The 24,377-nt window shown below is 45.8% G+C and overlaps 1 protein-coding gene across 1 annotated transcript in view; it reads right to left on the bottom strand.

Moving 5' to 3' along the window:
- The window catches only part of LOC126196251 (choline O-acetyltransferase), a 142,206-nt gene extending 118,051 nt beyond the window's left edge, over positions 1 to 24,155 (bottom strand). The window contains exons 1-2 of the mRNA XM_049934553.1: positions 23,989 to 24,155; positions 4,110 to 4,218 (exon numbers count right to left, since the gene is read on the bottom strand). Of these exons, the coding sequence (XP_049790510.1) occupies positions 4,110 to 4,218; positions 23,989 to 24,137 (258 nt within the window). The 5' untranslated portion in view covers positions 24,138 to 24,155. The remainder of the gene's footprint in view (positions 1 to 4,109; positions 4,219 to 23,988) is intronic.
- Positions 24,156 to 24,377: the final 222 nt, after the last annotated feature.

Below are 24,377 nucleotides of genomic sequence, written 5' to 3'. Positions count from 1 at the left end.
ATAGCTCAGCAGCTCCTTCCACTTTGAAACTTTTTGACCCGATCAATCATTATGGGGTGCGTCTGGCTATTGGTACCTTTCGCACTAGTCCTGCTGATAGTCTCCTCACAGAAGCGGGGATTCCCCTCTACACATCTGACTGAGTCAAATCATTGTTTCTTACGCAATCGCCATTCACCAATTCCCTGACCATCCTGTGTATCCTGTGCTCTTCGCAACGAGGGATGTCTCCCTCCTAACACCTGCCCACAGATGGGATTGCCAGTTGGCATGTGTCTCACTTCCCTTTGTCGGTATCTCCATCTCCACTCACTGAAATGCACCCCCCCCCCCCTTGTCTTTCCTCCCATACCAACCCCCCCCCCATTTTGGTGCCTAGACCACGGATTTTGGCCGATAGTCCAGGGTCGTAAGGTCTCTGTCGCACCTATGGTTTTCCGGCGTCTTGTATGTGCCATCCTTGCAGAGTTCCAGGGTGCCACCATCTTTTACACTGATGGTTCTAAGACAATCGATAAGGTGGGTTACGCTTTCACGTCTCCTACTGGCTTCGAATACCATTTATTGTCGGGATTCACTGCAGAGATACTAGCCATTCACAGGGCCCTCCTATTTGTTTATCAGGCCTCACTCCACAGTGTTTTAATTTGTTCAGACTCCATGGCAGCCTGCAGGATTTCGACCGACGCTACTCTCGTCACCCTTTGGTGTCTGCTATCCATGACCTTCTCGCTGCCCTTGAGCGTGCCTCCTGTTCAGTCGTCTTTCTCTGGGTCCCAACTCATATGGGCATCCCAGGGAATGTAATGGCTAACCATTTGGCTAGAGAAGCATATACTTACCCCCCCCCCCCCCCCATTTCATTTCATGATTTCAGCAGCAGAAATGCGGGTCTATATCAAATCTCTCTTTGCCCAAAAGTGGAATGCCATCAGGAGCGCTACTGCTCATAGTAATAAACTTCGCACAATCAAGGTGTCTCCTACAGTTTGGCGCTCTTCCTTCCGCTCCTTGCGGAAGGAGTCCACTGTTTTATGCCGTTTACGCATTGGTCATACACGGCTCACCCATTGTTTCCTTCCACCCGCCCAATGTGGTTGTGGAGCCAGACTGACGATATCTCACATGTTGATGGAATGCCCTCTTCTTTCGGCCTTCCGTGTTAAGTATAGTCTTCCTAATTCCTTAAATTTAATATTAGCAGACGATGGTTTAACTGGTCCTCGGTTTCCTTCGTGAAATTGGTTTTTATTTTCAGATATGAGGTTATACTTTAGACTTGGAGCAGGGGCAGGTTGGTTGTGGTTTGGACTTCTTTTACATTCTTCTAGGTCTGTGACCCCCATGACCGCCCCCTCCCCCCCTTTTTCCAATTTTTAGATTTGGTCTCACATTTTATGCCTTTACTGTGTGTGTTTAATGTTCATTATTTTATATTTTAACTCCCCTGACTGGGTCCGTCCACTGTTAGCGGACCATCTTTCTTCTGTGACTCACTTCAGAATCGCGGGGCTGATGACCTCACCGTTTGGTTCTATAACCCCTCCCAGTTAATCAATCAATCAATCAATCAAAAATGAATGTGACTGTTAATGGTCGACGCACTGTTTCAGGCACTGCACTGCAGTATTTCATGCCATAGCAAGCCAATAACGAAAGAAAACGAAGTCTCACACTGTACACGAATTACGGTAATATAATGAGAGCACAAGGGAGAGCACGCACCAGAACAAATGGGGATTTGGGGCGCTCCTGGAAACGTGCTCGGACAACCGAAGTGGTTAAGGCGACTGCTCACGATAAACAGGAAACCTGAGTTATAGTCTCAGTTCGGCACAAATTTGCAAGGGTATTAGAGAAAGGTGCGTGTCACCAGCGCTTTTCAATATCTGTGTTGAGGAAGTATCAGAAAGTGGAATAGACCAAGCAGGAGACGTAGGCCTAATGCTACGACATGAAATACCGCTACAATTAAGTGTACAAATGATAAGTCAGTATTGCTCATATCAGAGGAAATAACTAGAAACTGTAATGGAAGGTGTAATAAAAGTGTGAAAAAAGTGCGGAATGAGGAAAAACGTAGAAAGAGCGAAAGTGTTGGGAATCAGAAAATATGAAGCTTGCGTCAAAATGTCATTGGAAGAAAAAAACTTGCAACAAATTAAATCAATCACGCATTTAGGAAGTATGGAGACGCAAAATAGAAGCAGTACGGAGATAATAAAAATAGATTATCTGCGAGTAAAACTGCTCCTGAAAAAGTGAAACTTTTTTAACAGTAACGAATTCCAATAGAACTACGAAATTGTTTGAAGTGTAGTATCATATGACAGTGAACTATGAATAGTTAAAAACAAAGGGAAAACATACTTCGGTAGTTCTGAAATGTGGCTGTGGAGAAAAATCGTTAAAGAGAAGTGAACTAAAGAATTATGGGGGTCTTTCACTAATTAAAAAAGAAAACATACCGGATGATCAGAAACAGTCTGGAATGTTACTAAGGGTACGGCAGAGTAAGTTGTGATGAGAAATAATTATTAAGAAAAAAACTGGATACAATGTACCTTTCCCAGCTTAATTAGCATTCAGATTTGCCAATCTGGTCACTGTGCAAGTACATCCAAGCTGCCTGCCAGATGCCTTGTTACCAGATGTGTACTTAGTTTGGTTAGTTGAAAGCGAAAAAGAAAAAAAAAAATCTACGTGAGAAAGTAGCCAAAAAAGCGTAACCGTTAAGAAATACTGTGGGTGCCCAGAATCAGTATCAACCTCAGTGTTGCAACATCGCATTGATCCAAGAAGACCGATTACTTATATTTGAACAAATTTCTGAACACTGTAGAGTAAGTGTTGGCACAACTCATTCCATCATCCAAAAAGTACTTATGTACCGTAAGACTTGTGCAAAATAGATTCCCAGGAAACTTACCAGTCACCATAAAGAACAGAGTTTTCGATTTGCGCCTAGCTCAAACGTCTTTTCAGTAGCTAATATGATGATTTTTGGACATGATTTTAACCTGTGATGAAGCTTGGGTACATTATTCTGAGCTGGAGTCCAAGCGTCAAAGCATTCAGTGGATTCACTCTAAACTGTCTGTCCGTAGGAAATACAAAACGCAACCATCGACTAGTAACATCAGGTTAACCATCTTTTGGAGTGCCCATGGTTTCATTTTCTCTAATTTTTTTTTGAGAAATAACGCGCTATCATCACCCTGTGCTACTCAGGCATGATTGCGACATAGTCAAAGCGGCGCTGAAGAGGGAATTTCTGGTTTGGCATAGGAAACGAGCACTTCTTCTTCAAGATAACGCTCGACCTCATACAGCACAACTGACGCTATTGGTGAAGTCGACTGTGAGCTTCTACCTCATTATCTTTACAGCCCTGACATTGAGTCTTCGGAATTTTATATGTTAAGTTCGATGAAAAAAGCTATGTGTGGCGTCATGTTCAAGACAATGAACAGGTAAAGAAAAATGTACGACACTGACTTCGAGATAAAAATAAGGAATCTTCGTTGAGGGATTTAAGAAGGTAGGATCACGCTGTTAGCGATTATGACAAAAACTGCATTGACCCATTTTTGGTGTACAGCTATCACGTTCTTTTAAGAGTAGGACAGGAAAGAAACTAAAGGAAGGGCTAACATTTCGGGAAACATCTTGACTGGTAACACGTATTACGAAGAAACTGTATCATTCAACGGAGAATCATTATAGTTAAGGCTACAGGGAACACAGTCAGACGGATAAGAAAATCTTAAATGCTGGATGACATTTAAAGTCGACGAGAAGGAAACCTCAAAGATGGACATAAGTTTATTCAAAATAGAAACACGGAGGTAGGAGAAAGTTTCAGTTCCCGAACACGTCCTGTAACGAACTGGCGAACAAGCGAGTTTGTGGTGCGAGTAGCCTAAGAGAGAGGCATCCCGCACTACGGTACGGGTTCGCGGGTTGCAGACGTGCGAGGCGTCCCTCACGTCAGCGGCTCGTGGACGGCTTTGGGCGGTGTTGCGGCGGAGGGAAGGGGCGTGGCGGACCTGGTTCCTGCAGACGACGGCGACGTGGTGGCTGCGCGACGCGTGGTCGTGCAGCGCGTCGCGCGGCGCGCCCGGCGTGCGGCAGTGGCCCAGCAGGCGGTAGAACTGCGCCATGCACAGCGGCTGGCCCTTCTCGCGGCTCGTCGCGCGCTCCACGGGCAGCGCCTTGCTGCCCGCACAACACCAGGCGCCACGTTACCAACACCTACCTGCTACCTGCGGTGCTCACAACAGCTCCACACCTCACACGCTCTTCCAAAAAGAACTGTTCCATTTCACACTGTCTCTTGTGCATGAATGAAGATGAAAGTATCTCGGGGTGAATTTTAACTGAACGCATAGGACTACAAAGTTTTTACTGTGTAACCTCGTTAAGCCATTGAAGAATTTGCAAACATTTCAGGGCAGTGGGATATAAGTGTTAATTTCGTAAACGACGTTATCATTTCTGATGATATTATCGCAATTTGTTCGTCCGCACACTATGTCGATAGCGGTGATGGATTGTCTGACGAAGTTGCACTCTACCTGAAGACATTATTATACAGGATGAACCAGAACTCCATCGACAAACTTTTGGAGACTGTTCACGGATACTTTCTCAGTATTTCGTTGCATGGAACTCACTGTCTTCTGCGGCTCGTTGCAGAATAAAAAGAAGTAAACTAAACTCCGTCCGAACAGGTCTTGGGAGGCCCAATGGCACCGACCGGCCGCCGTGTCATCCTCAGACCACAGGCGTCACTGAATGCAGATATCGAGGTGCACGTGGTCAGCAAACCGCTCTCCCGGTCGTGTGTCAGTTCACGAGACCGTAGCTGCTACTTCTCAGTCAAGTAGATCCTCAGTTTCCCTCACAAGGGCCGAGTGCACCCCGCTTGCCAACAGCGCTCGGCAGACCGGATGGTCACCCATCGAAATGCTAGCCCAGCCCGACAGCGTTTAACTTCTGTTATCTGACGGGTACCGGTGTTACCACTGCGGCGAGGCCGTTGGCCTCGTTGCAGAATAATAAAGTAATTATGAGTTATTTGGTTTGTTACCTCTATCACTTTTATTTCTGTGAAAATAGAGTGAAGAAGCTAGTAACACGCTGTAAGCAAAACAGTCAACACAAAACACACGGTATTGCAACAATCCTCCGACGCTGAAGGTTTGTGATTTGGTGTGGTTGCCTTCTTTATGGGAAAGGTTAGCATAGCGTTGTGCTGCTCTTCCGTTGCATTCAGTGAACCTGTACACGAGGTGCATATCGGCCAACCTTTCGTCAGTAATCCTATCCATAGTAATACCGTCGACATCTGATAATGGGGCAACAAACCAAACAAAAAGCAATAACCCTGTAACGAGCCGCCGGAGACCGTGGATCCCTTATAGTTAAATACTCAGAAGGCATCCTTCAACAACCTCTGGAAGTTTGTCGGTGGAGTGGAGTTCTGGTTCATCCGTATACACAGAGACCACTAATAATGATTAAGTAGAAGCCAAGCAGAAACTACGTCGGCCGAAATAATGCTGATGAAATGCCTGCCTAAGCGTGCTACACACTAATGAAAATACCAAATCTCTCTCAAAAGGAACTTATTGGTTATTCCAGTTTATAAAAAATATATATTATATTTTTTTCAATACTCGAACGCAATATGTGAAAAGTGCACAATTTTTGTGTCAAAATAAAAATAACGTGTGTGTTTGCAGCATTTAACCAATGTCACTAATTTTTTATCTCCAAATGATCGGATTTGTCGATGACCAACTATCCCTCCAAGTCCACATAAACGATGTACTACTGCATTTTCAAGAGAAGTGTTCGAATTTGGAATGATATATCGTTGCTATGCATGCACATAAAACAGTGGGGGTGCATTTACCAACATTTACCAATCACATTTAGGATCAAAGTTGTACGTTTCACAAATATTCAATGTCCCCTCGACCAGTCGTACGCCAGATGGAGATACGATAATCTCTTCCCTTGCTTTTGGGAGCAGGTCTGCAGTTACTGCTTTCATTGTTGTTGCAATGCGATGTTCTGATCACCCAAAGTTGTCGGAAGGGGAGGTACTCAGGCGGAGACTTTTACAATCCCCGCCATCACACACTGTGAGATGAGTCAACCTTCGAGGCCAATGCCACAATGCGATATTTATGTACCGCTTACAGTCAATCTATGTTACAGGGAGCTCACTGTCAAGGAAAATTTGGAAATTTATGTTAAGTTCCTATGGGACCAAACTGCTGAGTTCATCGGTCCGTAGGTCGTATACACTAATTAATCTAACTTAAACTAACTTACGCTAAGGACAACACCCACGCCCATGCCCGAGGGAGCACTCGAATCCCCGACGGGGTCACTGTTAAGAAACACACTTAAATGCAGTTGTCAGTGTGGTACGGTCCTCCATCTTAAAAATAAAATTTTGGAACGTTCTCGCACTTGTAAAAAGGCAGATCGCTAACGTATAAACGTAAGTGCTCCTGTAACCGTGTTAAAAGAAAGAAAACACACTGGGCAACACAATTAAAGTATTACTTTCCGGAGAACCTATAATTGTCACTCATTGTGGCTTGTAAGTTTGAAATCTGGCTCAAAGGTCCCTAAAACTTTCCACTGTGATAGTGCAAAAGCGTGGCGCCTAGCAACGTCATCCTCGGGCTCGGCAACGCTTCAGACAACAAGATGTCGACAGATGATTAAAAAAATCTATAGCACAGCAGTTCATATGTGGTATAAGATGCGTTAATGATGTCACAGTGGCACCAAATTTCACCACTCTGCCCAACGCCACAGTTTACGAGTCAAACTACGGACATGTCGTCGTACCACTCCTGCTTATCCATACTTCACCTTTTCTTTTGACGCCTGTGGAGGTCAGAACTGCGGCACCCAACGTTGAAATCACACGTTTTCATATGGTTGGCCGAGGATAATATTTCAGAGACCGACGCTCAAAATCGACACCAAAAGGCCTCATAAAGTGGCTTAAAGAGCGTCTGTGACACCACCACTTCATTTGGGGCGCTGATTCCCACAAATTTCGCTGTCGAAAATGACAGTTGGCAGTGGGATGAGCAACAGGACGTCGGTATTATCAACGATCGACACTGCTGACACCCTCGGAACGATTCAACCTTTCTGTAAGGACATCGGCTTCTGGAACCCTACTGAACGTTTTCTGACTCCTTTGGAGTGTAGTGCGACCGCACTTTTTGTTCTACTTTACAGGGTGGAACTGCTAGGAATCGTTCAAAACCATTCGATGTAATCTGAACTTGATCCAAAGCAGCTAAGGATGTTTATGCGTTTTTGAAATGCTCGCTAATTGTGTAACTGGGGCTGAACGTGGGCCCGAGCCCGGTATTCACCTAGAAGGATGTGTGAAACTGCCTAAAACCCGCATCTAGGCTGGCGGGAACACAGGCCCTCGTCGTTAATCCACGCCGGGCGCTTTCAAATCTGGGACGGCGGCCTTCTCGTATCCCGGCTAAAACGTGCGCCTTTTCCAGCGTGTCAGCTCGATATACCTATCTAACCTTCAGCTTTCTTCTGCAGCGCCACATTTCAAAAGATTTTGTTCTCTTCTTACAGGAATTGTTTGTCGTCCACGTACACTCGAAATTCAGAAAAGACTTACTAACTTTTAAATTTACAGTCGGTATTAACAAATTTCTCTTTTTCAGAAGGTTTTTGTCGAATCCAGTTTGCGTTTTATATTCTCTCTACAAGAGTTATTTTTCCGCGAAATAGCGAAGCTCATCTGCTAGTTCTTGGGCCTCATTTCCTAATCTAATTGCTTCAGTATCGCTTATTTGGTCTATTTTCCATTACCCGTATTTTACTTTTATTTATATTCACTTCATACCCTCTTTTCAAGACGCTATCCATTCCGTTGAAAGGTTCCTGCAATATCTTTGCCATCTCTCACTGTAATACAGTATCGCAGCATCGATAAGTTTTTCTTTTCCTTGTATTTAATTAATTTTCCAAAATTCCACATATTTTCCTTTATTGTTTGCTCAATGTGTAGACTGAATAACATTGGCGATGGGCTACAACGATGTCTCACTCCCTCCTCTGCTAGTGTTAATCTTGCGTTTGCTTCAACTAATAAAACTACAGTCTGGTTTTCTTTCTATATTAACGTCTTCAAGATTTTTTTACCACCTTTAAAATGAAATTCTCCTGGAGAATGCTAGTTATATAATGAATGAATGCATGTATGTCTCTCGAAAAGAAGCGTCACCCCAAAGAGGAAGTGTTTAGCGAGCGTAAGCATATCTCTGCATGGGAACAGCGAACGTAAGAAATTAAAATTGTAGAACCACCACAAGCCACATATAGCTTCTTCTTTTAGTTGATACTCTCAACCGACTCGAGCACCTTCAGAAATTACGTAGCCGATAGCCACATGTTACAAATACTGGGATGCGTATACCACCGCCGTCATAGTCTTTTTTTCTTTTTTCTTTTTTTATGACGGCGCTATACAGTCTGATGTTTGTAGCGTGTGGCCCTCGGGTATGTAATTTCTGTAGATGCTCGTGTTGGTCGAGTGAAATATGTAAAATAAAGAAAAAATTACGTGTGATGAGTGGCGAGTCTTCAACTTTAATTTATAAGGAAGTGTTTACGTACCAAATAACGGTTAGCACCAGCAGAAGATACTCTGACATTTCTTACCCGCTTGACTGGTATACAAAGGGCGCAGTGCAAAGTAACTGCATCTATTTTGCAGCACTGCTCTGAGCGGCCGTTGTAGGGAGACGGCTCACGTATCGCTACGCGCTTAACGGTGCAAGCGGCGCCAGAAAGGTTGCGAATAATTGAAACGATGTAGCAGTGGGCCGGCGCCCACGCGCTGTACGGCTAAGAGGATTAACGGGCGGCGCACACCTGCCGTGTTCTCTCTCTGTGAGTCGAGCGAGTTCTTCACGTGCGGGATAGGGACCGCAGGTAGCCTGGGCGTGCAGCACGATTCACGCCTGGTGAGTGACACGTAGAACATATCAGTCTGGCACCCATTTCCCCTATCTATGCGGCAACGACGTTTCATAGCACATGAGCTTTCTTTTTTCACTGGACTGAAACAGTGTCCAGATTACGATTACTCTGCGCATGTTAAATAATTTCTGTGTTGCCGGAAAGTGACTGCATAGCTACACGGAAAACCTCCGTAAATCACTGTTTCTTCCTTCCAGTTTATTGGCCATTTCAAGAGTAATATCAATTATGGCAGATCGAAAATAAGCGCAATTAACACACAGTCCCCAAGCAGAGAAAATTTCCGAGCAGGCGTGGGATCGAACCCGGGCCTCTTCGCTTACCAATCCCCGCGCTGACGGCGCACCTACTCAGCCTCTCTGTTACGAAAAGTACGAATGAGCGGGGCACTTCAGTATGCGAGAACTGATGATAAATTTAGATTCAAATGGCTCTGAGCACTATGGGACTTAACATCTATGGTCATCAGTCCCCTAGAACTTAGAACTACTTAAACCTAACTAACCTAAGGACATCACACAACACCCAGCCATCACGAGGCAGAGAAAATCCCTGACCCCGCCGGGAATCGAACCCGGGAACCCGGGCGTGGGAAGCGAGAACGCTACCGCACGACCACGAGATGCGGGCGATAAATTTAGATACTAGTACTTTCGGAACAGAGTTAATAGTGTGTATTCTCGACGTGCTTTAACGAGCTACAACGAAAAGAAATCGAGCAGGTGTACGAATTGAATTTACCTCTGTGATTTTGTAAATTTATTTTTCACATTCATATGGGCCAGAACTACTTCGAAATCGAATGTGCCATTAGATACCTATGGTGTTTCTATTATATCATGTTCAGATTTGCATCCTCAGAGTGGTGCTACTTGTACCACTCCTATGCGATCGGCGAGAAATTTGAATCGACATAATCTTTCGGATGGAGAATCACGCACTTATGTCGCCTAAGTCATCTACATCTACATCTGCATGGATACTCTGCAAATCACATTCAAGTGCCTGGCAGAGGGTTCATCGAACTACCTTCACAATTCGCTATTATTCCAATCTAGTACAGCGCGCCGAAAGAATGAGCACCTGTATCTTTCCGTACGATTCTGATTTTCCTTATTTTATCGTGGCGATCGTTCCTCTCTATGAAGGTCGGTGTCAACAAAATATTTTCGCATTCGGAGGAGAACGTTGGTGATTGGAATTTCGTGAGAAGATTCCGTCGCAACGAAAAACGTCTTTATTTTAATGATTTCCAGTCCAAATCCTGTGTCATTTCTGTGACACTCTCTCCAATATTTCGCGATAATACAAAAGTACTGCTTTTCTTTGAACTTTTTCGACGTACTCCTTCAGTCCTATCTGGTAAGGATCCCATACACCGCAGCAGTATTCTAGAAGAGGACGGACAAGCGTAGTGCAGGCAGTCTCCTTAGAAGGTCTCATTCTTGGAGTTGCGATTTTTTTCCGTCAGTGTGGTTTGAGGTGAATTTCTTCACTGCGTTATCCGGTCATAGGCTGATCTTTGCTTGTAATGATCTCTTTGTCGATGGGACGTAAAACCTTAATGTCCCTTTTTCCTCGGTAAGTAGACGTAGACGACATGGAAATAGCGAGTCTTTCGACGGAGTACGGCGGCTGAGGCGAGGCGCCAGGTTGCCGCTGTGGCAGGTGACGCGCTTAGAGTAGCGGCAACAGTACGCACTTGACCTGGTGCGCGGGGGCGGCGGGGGCGTCGGGGGCGGCGGCAGCGGCGAGGGGTGGCGGGGCAGCCATCGACCCGGCGGCGACGCGTGCGGCGCGCGTGAGCGTGGGAGAGCGCGCCCCTCTTCCTGTGTTTTATCGTCCCGATCCGGCGCTCCCCCAATGCGTGCTTGCGGGCCGCTTCATTACGGAACAATAGCCGCCGCAACAATAACAGCTCCCCTTTTGTTTTCGCGGGGAAACGGTCCGCTTGCTCCCAGCGCCGGCTCCAGCTCTGACGGCTCGCGCTCCATTCACCCTTACTCTACCGACGTCATTCCAACGCGCTCTTCCGTGCACTCACGACGCAGCTGAGTCGAGTGCCAGTTGTTGATACCGACAGGAGAGGCTCAATTATTTGCGGAAATCATAATATTAGCCACATTACGGTTCGGAGGTACGGCTGTGCTGCTAAACGTTGAAGTTAGCACTGAATATGTAAAGGGCATTCAAATGAAACCCGTTGACTAGTGTAAAGTAACGGTAACGATTTTATTAACACAAAAATTTGGCTATACACAGTACACATACTCAAAAATAATCGCCAAAACTGTTGTAAAATTCATCCCATTGCGACACTAGCCTGTCGATTCCATCCTTGAAGAAGCTAATAGGCTGCTGTCGGACCCAGTCACACATTTCATCGTCCGTTGCGAATCGATGTCCACGAATAGCTTGTTTGTTTTAGAGGTCCAAACACATGTCCAGGACGAGCATCGTCTTCCAGTGACTCTCGCCCCTCAAGGAATCGTTTGCACCATTCCACAACACTCGAACGACCCAGATTGTACTCACTGTACACAGCCTTTATCCATCGATACATTTCACGGCCTCCAACTCCCTCCGCCGCCAAAAATCGAATCACTCCTCGTTGTTCCTGCTTACTCGCCCGAGTGTTCGGTAGTGGACGATAACTTGTGTGATCACCTTGTATTCTGCTTCAGTCCGGAACCGCGCTGCTGCTACGGTCGTAGTTTCGAATCCTGCCTCGGGCATGGATGTGTGTGATGTCCTTAGGTTCGTTAGGTTTAAATAGTTCTAAGTCTAGGGGACTGATGACCTCAGGTGTTAAGTCCCATAGTGCTTAGAGCCATTCGAACCACTTTGAACCTTCTATTCGGCGTGAAACCACACAGGCGCTATGTAACATCAAACGGTGTGCGGGCGTCAGTCTCTCTACTAATAGATGGCGCCACCATACCCGCAGTTACGTGGTGACACCGTTCGTGTAAGGCAAAGGTAGACGCATTGACCAGGTTTCGTTTGAATGAACCTCATAAAAATACAATGGAAGGTTATCCGCAGCTGTACGTTTCGGGAATCAAGCTTGTACCTTCTGGGTATCTGCGTTTAACTCTTCATACAGCAGCTCTTCAAAATGAATAAAACGAGGTTTTCGGAAGTGAGGTCTACGTCTTATTTTAAAATCGGCAACCCTTCTCCCTCTCCCTTGCTTCTCATCAGGCGCCCGTTCATCAAAGTATACCTTTCCTACACACTATTTGACCAATAGTATTTGGACATCTGTTAGTGGATGTTAATATGGCCTGTGTCTACCCTTCACTTTTACGACAGTTTAAATTCTGCTGGGACACTTTCAGTGAGGTGGCAGCCCGTTCCCCCTCAAGGGCCGAGACCATAGAAGGTAGTAATGTTGGAAGCTGCGGTCTGGTGCCAAGTCGACGTTCTAGCTCGTCCCAAAGGTGTTCCGTTGGGTCCAGGACGGGTCTCCCCAGGCCAATCCGTTGTCATGACTGTCGTTTTATGACAGGGTGTACTGTTATGCTGATATAGTTTCCGTCTCCAAACTATTCCTCTACCGTACGCACTACACAACGTTGTAAAACGGGTTCACATCGTTCCTCATTTAGCGTTTTATTAAGTGCAACAGGGGGACCATACCCTTACCACGAAACAAACCCTATACCATACCACCACCTCCTCCGTACCTGTTTGCTGCTCGTGGTCTCGCGGTCGCGTTCTCGCTTCCCGAGCACGGGGTCCCGGGTTCGATTCCCTGAGGGGTCACGGATTTTCACCTGCCTCGAGATGACTGGGTGTTTGTGTTGTCCTCATCATTTCATTATCATTCATAAAAGTGGCGAGATTGGACTGAGCAGAGGTTGGGAATTTGTAAGGGCGCTGATAACCGTGCAGTTGAGCGCCCCACAAACCAAACATCATCATCATAATCATCATCATCATCATCATCCGTACCTCAATGATGGCATTACACATTATAGCATGTAACGAGCTCCAGAGATTCGCCACACCTAAACCCTTCCATCACATAGCCACAAGGTATCGTGGTATTGACACTTCAACTCGCCCATTGCAGTCAGTCAGAAACCAGTGATGTTGCATGGTACACCACCTCAAGCGTCTCTTAGCACTGACTACAGAACCATCTGCCTTGTTAGGGCTACTCGATCACCGCGTCCCTTTCTTTTTGACTGCCTTCGCACGCTGAGCTTGCTGGACTGCTGATAGCACTCCGGGACTCGCGAGTGATTCCTTCTGCCGACTTCATGCGATTTTCTGCAACCACCCACCACAATGTTCTTTGGTCCCTGTCCGTCAATAAGCGAGGTCTGTCTGTCCTGGTTTAGCTGTGATTATTCCTTCGCGTTTCCACTTCACAATCACTTCAGCAGAAATCTATTTTGCAGTATTAGAAGGGTTGAACTGTCCCTGATACACTCCTGGAAATTGAAAAAAGAACACAATGACACCGGTGTGTCAGACCCACCATACTTGCTCCGAACACTGCGAGAGGGCTGTACAAGCAATGATCACACGCACGGCACAGCGGACACACCAGGAACCGCGGTGTTGGCCGTCGAATGGCGCTAGCTGCGCAGCATTTGTGCACCGCCGCCGTCAGTGCCAGCCAGTTTGCCATGGCATACGGAGCTCCATCGCAGTCTTTAACACTGGTAGCATGCCGCGACAGCGTGGACGTGAACCGTACGTGCAGTTGACGGACTTTGAGCGAGGGCGTATAGTGGGCATGCGGGAGGCCGGGTGGACGTACCGCCGAATTGCTCAACACGTGGGGCGTGAGGTCTCCACAGTACATCGATGTTGTCGCCAGTGGTCGGCGGAAGGTGCACGTGCCCGTCGACCTGGGACCAGACCGCAGCGACGCACGGATGCACGCCAAGACCGTAGGATCCTACGCAGTGCTGTAGGGGACCGCACCGCCACTTCCCAGCAAATTAGGGACACTGTTGCTCCTGGGGTATCGGCGAGGACCATTCGCAACCGTCTCCATGAAGCTGGGCTACGGTCCCGCACACCGTTAGGCCGTCTTCCGCTCACGCCCCAACATCGTGCAGCCCGCCTCCAGTGGTGTCGCGACAGGCGTGCCTGGAGGGACGAATGGAGACGTGTCGTCTTCAGCGATGAGAGTCGCTTCTGCCTTGGTGCCAATGATGGTCGTATGCGTGTTTGGCGCCGTGCAGGTGAGCGCCACAATCAGGACTGCATACGACCGAGGCACACAGGGCCAACACCCGGCATCATGGTGTGGGGAGCGATCTCCTACACTGGCCGTACACCACTGGTGATCGTCGAGGGGACACTGAATAGTGCACGGTACATCCAAACTGTCATCGAACCCATCGTTCTACCATTCCTAGACCGGCAAGGGAACTTGCTGTTCCAACAGGACAATGCACGTCCGCATGTACCCCGTGCCACCCAACGTGCTCTAGAAGGTGTACGTCAACTACACTGGCCAGCAAGATCTCCGGATCTGTCCCCCATTGAGCATGTTTGGGACTGGATGAAGCGTCGTCTCACGCGGTCTGCACGTCCAGCACGAACGCTGGTCCAACTGAGGCGCCAGGTGGAAATGGCATGGCAAGCCGTTCCACAGGACTACATCCAGCATCTCTACGATCGTCTCCATGGGAGAATAGCAGCCTGCATTGCTGCGAAAGGTAGATATACACTGTACTAGTGCCGACATTGTGCATGCTCTGTTGCCTGTGTCTATGTGCCTGTGGTTCTGTCAGTGTGATCATGTGATGTATCTGACCCCAGGAATGTGTCAATAAAGTTTCCCCTTCCTGGGACAATGAATTCACGGTGTTCTTATTTCAATTTCCAGGAGTGTAGTTAGGCGACACGCAATGACTAGTCCGTGTCCGAAGGCACTGACCTCTCCTGCCTACCATTACTGGCAACACAACACTCCCCGCTTCCTTTTATACTGGCAGGAATGCATCTGATGGCAACAGTGAACAATTCTGCATTACACTGGGATGACGCTTAACGTCACACCAGTTGCCCCACCTTTCAGTCGATTCTTCTATACATTAACTGCACTGAGTCATCAACCGTTTCAATCTTTTCCAGAGAAGACATAGGGGATACGAGGAAACTACACTGTCAATAGTAACCTCTGAAAACAGCTTATGTTTTCGCATTACCGCTAGATTAAAAAAATAGATACGCAAAGCCGCTGAAGAATTTGTTACCACTGGCTTTAATTTGAACATTGGTCATACTGTTAAATCTATTCTGACTATTGCCGGCCGAAGTGGCCGTGCGGTTAAAGGCGCTGCAGTCTGGAACCGCAGGACCGCTACGGTCGCAGGTTCGAATCCTGCCTCGGGCATGGATGTTTGTGATGTCCTTAGGATTAGTTAGGTTTAACTAGTTCTAAGTTCTAGGGGACTAATGACCTCAGCAGTTGAGTCCCATGGTGCTCAGAGCCATTTGAACCATTTTTTATTCTGACTATTTGATATTTTTAGATCTTCAAGTAAGTCAATCTTCTTTTCTTTCTTTTCTATGTGCTCCGTCTCTAAATTCTCTTCAGTACATATAGTGGGTGACGTGTCTCATAAACGTGTTTTGATGCAACAGATTAAAGTTAAAAAAAAAAAAAATTCAAATGTGTGTGAATTCCTAAGGGGCCAAACTGCTGAGGTCATCGCACCCTAGACTTACACACTACTTAAACTAACTTACGCTAAGAACAACACACTCACACCCATGCCCAAGAGAGGACTCGAATCTCCAGCGGGAGGTGCTGCGCAATCCGTGACATGGCACCTCAAACCACGCGGCCACTCCGCGCGGCGACACATTAATCATAATTGCCTAATCTGAAAGTCTGTGTGCTCATTATACCTTGTCGAGAACGTTCTTCCTGGTTGCCCTATATACCTCGCATCGCATGATGCACACTGTATTCTATATACTCCGGTTTTTGTAGTTTAATTTTCCAATTCCCGACTTAATGCATTATACTATATCTAAGTTTTTCGCTTGAAATGTGGATTTAGGGTTCCTTGGTTTCAATTTATTGGCCAATTTTTTCCAGAACATGGCATGGTAACGATCTTGTTTTTTATTCTTAGTTAGTTCCTCTTTTCGTTTGCTCTTCCGGCGATGCACCGTACTTGCGGCTATCGGGACGCTCTGATCACTAAACGTTTAAAAGCAGCTTGGCTCCCAAAACGTTTGTCTGTAGTTAACATTTCTTATAATTGTATGTTTTATGCTAAAGAACTATAATTTTTACTGGAATTATTAATCTTTTCCAGATTATAAGACTCTTGATTAATTTAAATCTTTTTTGCTTTCAAATACAGTAAGCACCCACCCAATGATCGAGGTGACCACCCAATGAACCAGGTGAAGACTACACGGTTTCCGAATTATCTGTACTGAAATCGCCAGCTTAAAAAAAAAAAGAAAACGAAGCTTGTAGTATCTGTTATAATTAGAGCTTTGGTTACATTAGTGAGGGAGGTGATACCGCTACTCGTTTGACGGTTGTTGTGAAACAAGATTCTGGTTGTGAAGACGGAGATGACTACTACAATCGCGAGTGGCTAAATAGTGATGCCTACGAGATAGGATTTGAGCAGCCAGGTGATGCAGATACAACGAACAAAGCATATTCGGTAGAGCAAGAGTGCGAAAGCGAAGGAATCCGTTATCACGCACGCCGAGGCACTGAAATTTTTTGATCTTTTATTCGTGCATGTATGACAAAATGCGTTTGACTATACCGATGCTTTGAGTCTCCAAAGATGAAAAACGGTGAGGAAAAAAAAAGGGCGATTATTTCCGGAGAGTGAACTGAAAGTAAATGATGTGAAACATGATATGTTTTAAATGTAATTCTGAGCATATGTTCCTAGCGAGTAATGCGTAAATAATACAGTGAACTTTCAAAGTGACATGCAGCAGGTTTTGCAAATAAAGTGCAGTAAACACCCGTGTTTGTTGGTTATTTACACAGTCTCCAGTCGCCATGAAGCAGGATAAATGTTAGCTTGCTCTAATCCCAACAACATATTAATTTTTTTTTTGGTACAAACTGGATTGGACAACGAGATGGGTGCGTATGGACTCTCTGGGAATGGACCCTCTGGGAATGGATAGATGTAAGAAAGCCATAGTAAATGAGTAATAAATCTTTATTTAACGATATTGCACGGCTGTCGTTTCTTCACCACGTCCTGACAAAATGATATTTCCTTCTGAGTCAAATATAAAGACATCAAGGCCATTGTTTCTTCATCTGACGACCACTGACTTCCTCTCTTTCTGTTCCACATGAAGCGTTTCCGCTAACGGGACACCATCTAAATCAGCAAGACAAACGCTAATTGCACTTGAGGTATTCGGATAATAATGACAGATGGCTCAGAAATATCTTCGGGTATGGGTTCTTCCCTTGTCTCTACGAAATCCTCAATTGTATCTTGGAGATTTGCTGCGTTAAAATCCACAAGACAGGAAGGGCAGTGACTTCAAATTCCTCAAACAACGGTGTTGCGTCTTCTGCATATGAAGCTTTACAAGTATCCCTACAAGTTGCAATTGCTGCAGCAGCTGCATCCCGGCGACCACAACAGAAGGTACGAATTTTGCATTTCAGTTCTCCAAAATATGGCAGTGCATACCATTTTCCCGCCTCACTTTCACCTTGAGTTGCCGCGTTATGTTAGCAACACCATCCCACAACACTGGATTGAAAGTGGCGGACAATAAGCTGTTGTCCATTGTTTTTGGCCTTCCAGGTCACCACACCTCAGACCTTGCGATTCTTCTCTACGGGGGCACATGAAAGACAAAATCTTTGTTCCACATATGGCAGATACCCTTCAAGAGGTGAGAAATTGATTGCTGTTATGTATTGGTTATTATCTTGAGAAGTTTCTGTCAGCTTGGACGTGAATTATATCTTGCTCTTGTTAAACACCCTCTGATGTTAAAATGGTTCATTGTTTAATGAACGTGAAGTAATTATTTCGTTACATTTGTAATGGAGGGGGGCAGAGGGGGGAGTTGCTATCATTGAATACGGAACAACTTTCTCGCATATACTTAGCGCTACGTTCAATTCGAAGTTAAAGTGTCATCAGAAACAGTCTCAAAAACTTGTAAGAGTGTTGCAGGGTAAGATGGGCTGAGAAATAATTATTAAGAAAAAAATTCGATACGTTGCACCGTTTCCGAGTTAATTAGCATTGAAGTTAGCCAATCAGACAAATTCAAGCGATCCGCCAAAGGCGCTGTTGCCAAACTATTCTTCGTATGATACCTAAAAGTGAACAAGAGAGTATACAAAAATTGAACATGGAACGGTATTAAGGATCGAAACCGATCAAAGCCTGAGCAGTTTCGTGCGCTGTTGGCTACGCTATGAGAACAACTGATATTAATTGTATCTGGCCAACTTCAACGCTGATTAACTCGGAAATGGCGCAACGTATCGAATTTTTTTGTTAACAGTTTTTTCTCAGCAGAATCTACCCTGCAACACCGTTACAAATTTTTCAGACAGCCCTGTATATGATGTTACCGTACACAAATCTTGCTTAATGAACATGACAGTAATATTAGATAAGATCTAGGGTCTACGGAGGCTAACAACACGATGGACTAGGGAATCGGGAGGTGCACTTTTCCGTGTCCCGGTCGCTGTATTGATGCAGATGTCAGTGAACTGTTTATGAAATATCTGGTGTATCCACGTTACCAGGGGGTGTCCTCTTTATGTCAGTTCACTAAAACACACTCTTCATTTTCAGCGTGGACAATGATGTATGTTTACTTATGAGCTTATTTTTTGGTCGAATGAAATGAATTTGAAATGCTCTACAATAGCTGAGTCGCATACTGGAAGAGCCAGCTTCATTTTTCCATTTGATTTAGCCTTATCGTAGGGTCCCTGTATCTCTGTAAGTGCATATCCTGAAAGTTTCTAAGGATGCGATCAATGGTTTCCACCACACTAGACGAAACTGAGGCAGTGCTCCACTTTCATTGATGTCACTGTTAACGGAATATGATACCTCAAAGAGAAAAAAAATTAAAAAAATACATGTTATTTTCTGAAAATTTGCATCTTCGTTTTAATACGATAATCAAAACTTTTCTTAGTAAAGAACTGCCTAAGGAATCGTTGGTTGCTTTATCGGTTTCGTAATGACTGATCTCTGACTTTGAGCTGCTTTCTGGGTACAACGCATCACGAGCATCGGTCAGTTGCATCTAACCATGAGGAGAATTTCAACAATCTACGTCCGTCATTATTACTATAAAAAGGTTAAGGGAAAGCAACGATAGCTCCTCAGAAAAAAGAAAAAGAAGGAAGATCAATGTTTAACGTCCGGTCGGCATCGATTCCAATATAGACGACGCACAAGTTCGCAATGTTTCAAGGGTAAGGAATGGAATGGACAGTTCTGTCTTAAAGGAACCATCCCCGCATCCCCGCCTGGAGAGAATTATGGAAATCACGGAAAACGTAAATCTGGATGCCCGGATGCGTATTTGAAACGTCGTCCTCCCGAATGCGAGTCCAGTGTGCTAGCCAACTGCGCCACCTCGCTGGGTCTCAGAAAACAGAGTTATAGCTTTTAACTTGTGCAGTCGAGACTTTTTACGAAAATTCCATCTTTCACCCCATTTTCAGTCACAATATAATATTCACACATAAAAAGATTTCAGGGGTTCCAGAGAGCTGCCAGAAACCGATGTTCGTGATACGATTAAGCGCTTGAAGCCAGGGTTCAATCATTACGAAGCGAATAGGAGGTTATTGCACAGTCCACGCGTATATACAAGGTAATTCAGGTGCCCCTGCCGCTGTATATTTATGCAATCCGCAATGTTATATGTGGGCTTCATAAAGCACGCGCGAGATTTTCATTTTCTCTCGCTCGCTACGCGCAAACTATTAGTCCTACGGAAAATTTTAGTAGTTAAATTTTGTACTGAGAGAAGTTTTCGCTAGAGGCCGTAATTTTCGAGTTATTCAAGAAAAGCGTACAAAAGTTATCTTCGAATGCACCCCCTCTCCCACACTCAGCACCCAAAGGTCAGAATTAAGGTATATCGTTCCTGCCACTCCCTCTTATCACTGCACAAAAATTTGCCACTGCACGACTTGTTTCCCACATCAGAATTTTTTTTGGTCTTCATCAGTCGGGACTGTTAACTCTGCGGCTTAGTCGAGCATCTAAAGATTGTAGAATCGATGTTTGTGTAAATTTTAGATACCAATTTTGAGAATTTTAACTTAAAATAAACAATTACATCGTTGTATTCGTCCGGGATTCTGTCTACGAAACTAATGTGCTTGTGAGGGTTAAGTTTTTATCGAATTGTCAACGTAATTAGTTTCAGCGTAACATTTACAAAAGTATTTTTCTTTCATTACCGTCAGGGGAACGTTTAAATTAATGCTGTTAACGAAATAGCCGATTAATCCGGTGGCTTAATAATAGTCAATAAAGACCAAAAAGATCAAGTATCGGTAATAGTTCATGCAGTTCGGAAATTTTTGTACTGTGGTAGGAGGGAGTGCTACTAAGAGCATACTGTAAATTCCGACTGGTGAGCGATGAGTGTGGGATGGAGGTGCCTTGAAGGTAACTTTTGTACGTTTTTCTTGAATAATTCGAAAACCGTTGCCATAAGCGAAAACGTATTCCAGTACAAAATTTAACAACATTGAATTTCCTACAAAAAGGTCGTGTTTATTTTTTCCGTAGGACTAATAGTTTGCGCATAGCGAGCGAGAGAATATAAAAACCTCGCACTTGCTTTATGACCTCTGGAATTAACATAGTGGGTTGCATAAACTGACAGTGGTAGGGGCAGCTGAATCATTCTGGATGCGGTTCATAGTCTCCAGCGGACGCAATATTTCGGCGATCCGACATGTCGCGATTATTAGATGCGCTGGCCTTCTGGGACCAAAAGGCCGGTTTCTATCCACATCTCCGTCGGGACGCTCGGCAAACGATCTGAAGCCGAAAGCGCGCGTCGATGGCTGACGAGCCGATTGTCTCGGCATCTGTAGCAGTCAACCGAAGGCTGTGGGAGCCTGGATGTGGGCGCTCCATCCGCCATAGCCGCTAGATCTTTGTGGTTGGTGAATGTCTCTTCCTTAATTAGATCCACTGCTGCAACTATAGCCGCAGTCCCAGTTTATGAGATCGTACCCAGTGCTTATTTAAATCGCCTCTCTAACGACGCTGTCCCAAGAATCCGACGTCATACTACCATACTGGTGCGTTCGTATTCCATCGTATGAGCCTGGGATAAACAGTGCTCTGTGACCAACGACTTGTTAGGATACATTAATTAGTGTGCCACTGGTGCTCTCGGCAACAATCTCGAATGAAATGTAACTATACGGTTGCGGAGACCTTTTCAAGACTCAAACATCTGTGACAGGCCTATATGTGCGCAGACTGAAGCGACGAATGAAGGCCGGGATTCGAGCTCACTAGGCAAAAGCGCAATCAAGTGCGCCACCCTGGCACAATGGCTTTGCACAAATACACGAAGCACCCTAGCACGCCTACCTCCCCAATCAAAATTTACATTCACTCATCAGCCCACTTGGTATATAGTTTCATTTGATTCATCATTGGATTTCAGGCACGATGCCCTGTTTCGTTCGATGCTGGGGTGCTGTTCCGATACAGTTGGAGAGCCTCTGCAATGTTTTTCGAATTTTGGAAGAATACCAAGAGGGCTGGAGAGTGAATAACAATCTGAACTGGGAAGGGAGGCGTGCTAGGGTAGTCCGTGCAGTCGTGCAAAGTCACTGTGTCAGGGTGGCGTACTTGTTTGCGCATTTGCCTAGTGAACAGCTCACCCGGTTTCCAATCCCGGGCTTAGCACAAATTTTCTTTCGTCGCTTAAGTATGCACGTAAACAATCTTCAATGACGCGCACTGTTTGTCCAGAATATGTTTTATTCACACATACGAGTACATCGGATCTCTTCCGATGATCGAGGTGATCTTTTATGCTGCCACAATCGTCCCATCGGTTCCTGATGCATGCCTATGGATCCGGAAAGCGTATCGATCGACCCGAGAGGGGAAATGGATGTAAGTCGGCCTTGAATCTCAAGGACAGTTCGTCAGCGCACTTGACAATAGTGACATACACTGAAGAGCAAAAATGGCTTCAAATGGCTCTGAGCACTATGCGACTTAACTTCTGAGGTCATCAGTCGCCTAGAACTTAGAACTAATTAAATCTAACTAACCTAAGGACATCACATACATCTATGCCCGAGGCAGGATTCGAACCTGCGACCGTAGCGGTCGCTCGGTTCCAGACTGTAGCGCCTAGAACCGCACGGCCACTCCGGCCTAGCCACTGAAGAGCCCAAGAAACTGGTATACCTGCCTAATATCGTGTAGGACCTCCGTGAGCATGGAGAAGTGTCGCAACACGACGTGGCGTGGACCCGACTGATGCCTGAAGTAATGCAGGAGGGAACTGGCACCATGATTCCTGCAGGGCTGTCCATAAATGTGTAAGAGTACGAGGGCTTGGAGATCTCTTCTGAACAGCATGTTGCGGGGCATCCTAGATATGCTAAATAATTTTCATGTCTGGGAAGTGTGGTGGCCAGCGGAAGTGTTCCTCGAGCCACTCTGTAGGAATTCTGGGCGTATGGGGTGTCGGATTGTCCAACTGGAATTGCCCAAGTCCGTCGGAATTCGCAATGGACATGAATGGATGCAGATGATCAGACAGGATGCTTACGTACGTCTCAGCTGTGAGAGTCGTATGTATACATATCAGCGGCCCCATATCACTCACACTGCACACGCCCCCACACTATTACAGAGCTTCTACTAGCTTAGACAGTCGCCTGCTGACATGTATGATCCGTGGATTCATAAGGTTTTCTCCATATCCGTACACGTCCGTCCACTCGATACAATTTGAAACGAGACTCGCCCGACCAGGCAACATGTTACAGTGGTCAACAGTCCAATGTCGGTGTTGACGTGCCCAGGCGAGGCGTAAAGCTTTGCGCCGTGCAGTCATTGATGGTACACTAGTGGACCTTGGGCTCCGAAAGCCCATATCGATGATGTTTCATTGAATGGTTCGCACACTGAGACTTGCTGATGGCCCAGCACTGAAATCTGCAGCAATTTGCGGAAGGGTTGCACTTTTGTCACGTTGTCGATTCTCTTCAGTCGTCGTTGGTCCCGTTCTTGCAGGATCATTTTCCGGCCGCAGGGATGTCGGAGATTTGATGTTTTACCGGATTCCTGGTATTCACGGTACACTCGTGAAATGGTCGTACGGGAAAATCCCCACTTCGTCGCCACCTCAGAGATGCTGTGTCCTATCGCTCGTGCGTCGACTATAACACCACGTTCAAACTCACTTAAATCTTGATAACCTGCAGTTGTAGCAGCAGTAACCGATCTAACAATTGCGTCGGACACTTATAGTCTTATATAGGCGTTGCCGACGGCAGCGCCGTTTTCTGGCTGTTTATATATCTCTGTATTTGAATACGCGTGCCTACACCAGTTTCTTTGGTTCTCCAGTGTATATGGTCGCCGAAATATTTTCCCTGATGGACACTATGTACCGACAATAGAATCGTGTACCATTTGGTCCACTTAAACATCGGTAAAAACTGAAAATTAATCTGAGAACAGTTGGTTAGGAACATCGTCCGCTTACCGATATTACTACTGGAATCGTTAACGGCTTTTTAATTTTACCAAAATGTCTCTGAAAGGTCAAATAAATGAGTCTCTTAATTGTAGCAAATTCGTAAATGAATCGAACAGCTAAGCGTATAATGGGGCACAAATTTCATAGGTGGCGCTTGACTCGGGCGGCTGCCGGCCCTCGGATCTGCCAGGGGAGGAGAGAGGTGTGACGCACCAGTCGAGCACGTCCTTGTGGTCAAGCAGGCAGCGCAGGAAGCGCGCAGCGAACTGCGCCTGGTCGTGCGCCGAGCGGAAGCTGCGCGGCGGGAACACCATGCCGGGGTTGGAGTTGACGGGTAGCGGCAGCGGGTTGCCCAGGTACATGTCGGCCAGCCACCAGTCGTACGCCTGCAACACACAGTAACAGCACTGCTCACTGCCGAGGTCAGACAGAGCACTACAATGAATGTATATTATCAGCCGTTCAGTATTTGTTTTTTTGTATAGTTGGCCCTGTCAACAAGTACAGTTCTGTAGCTTCGGCACATATACAGCGAGTACCGTGTTGGCCGTACGACTTGCAGAGATGGTGAAGAAACAATAACGTATTAGTTTGAGGCACGG

This window comes from Schistocerca nitens, chromosome 1, assembly GCF_023898315.1.
Source record: "Schistocerca nitens isolate TAMUIC-IGC-003100 chromosome 1, iqSchNite1.1, whole genome shotgun sequence".
NCBI classification, from domain to species: Eukaryota; Metazoa; Arthropoda; class Insecta; order Orthoptera; family Acrididae; genus Schistocerca; species Schistocerca nitens.
The sequence above is the reverse complement of the archived record's forward strand: the minus strand, read 5'-3'. Positions and strand labels throughout refer to the sequence as shown.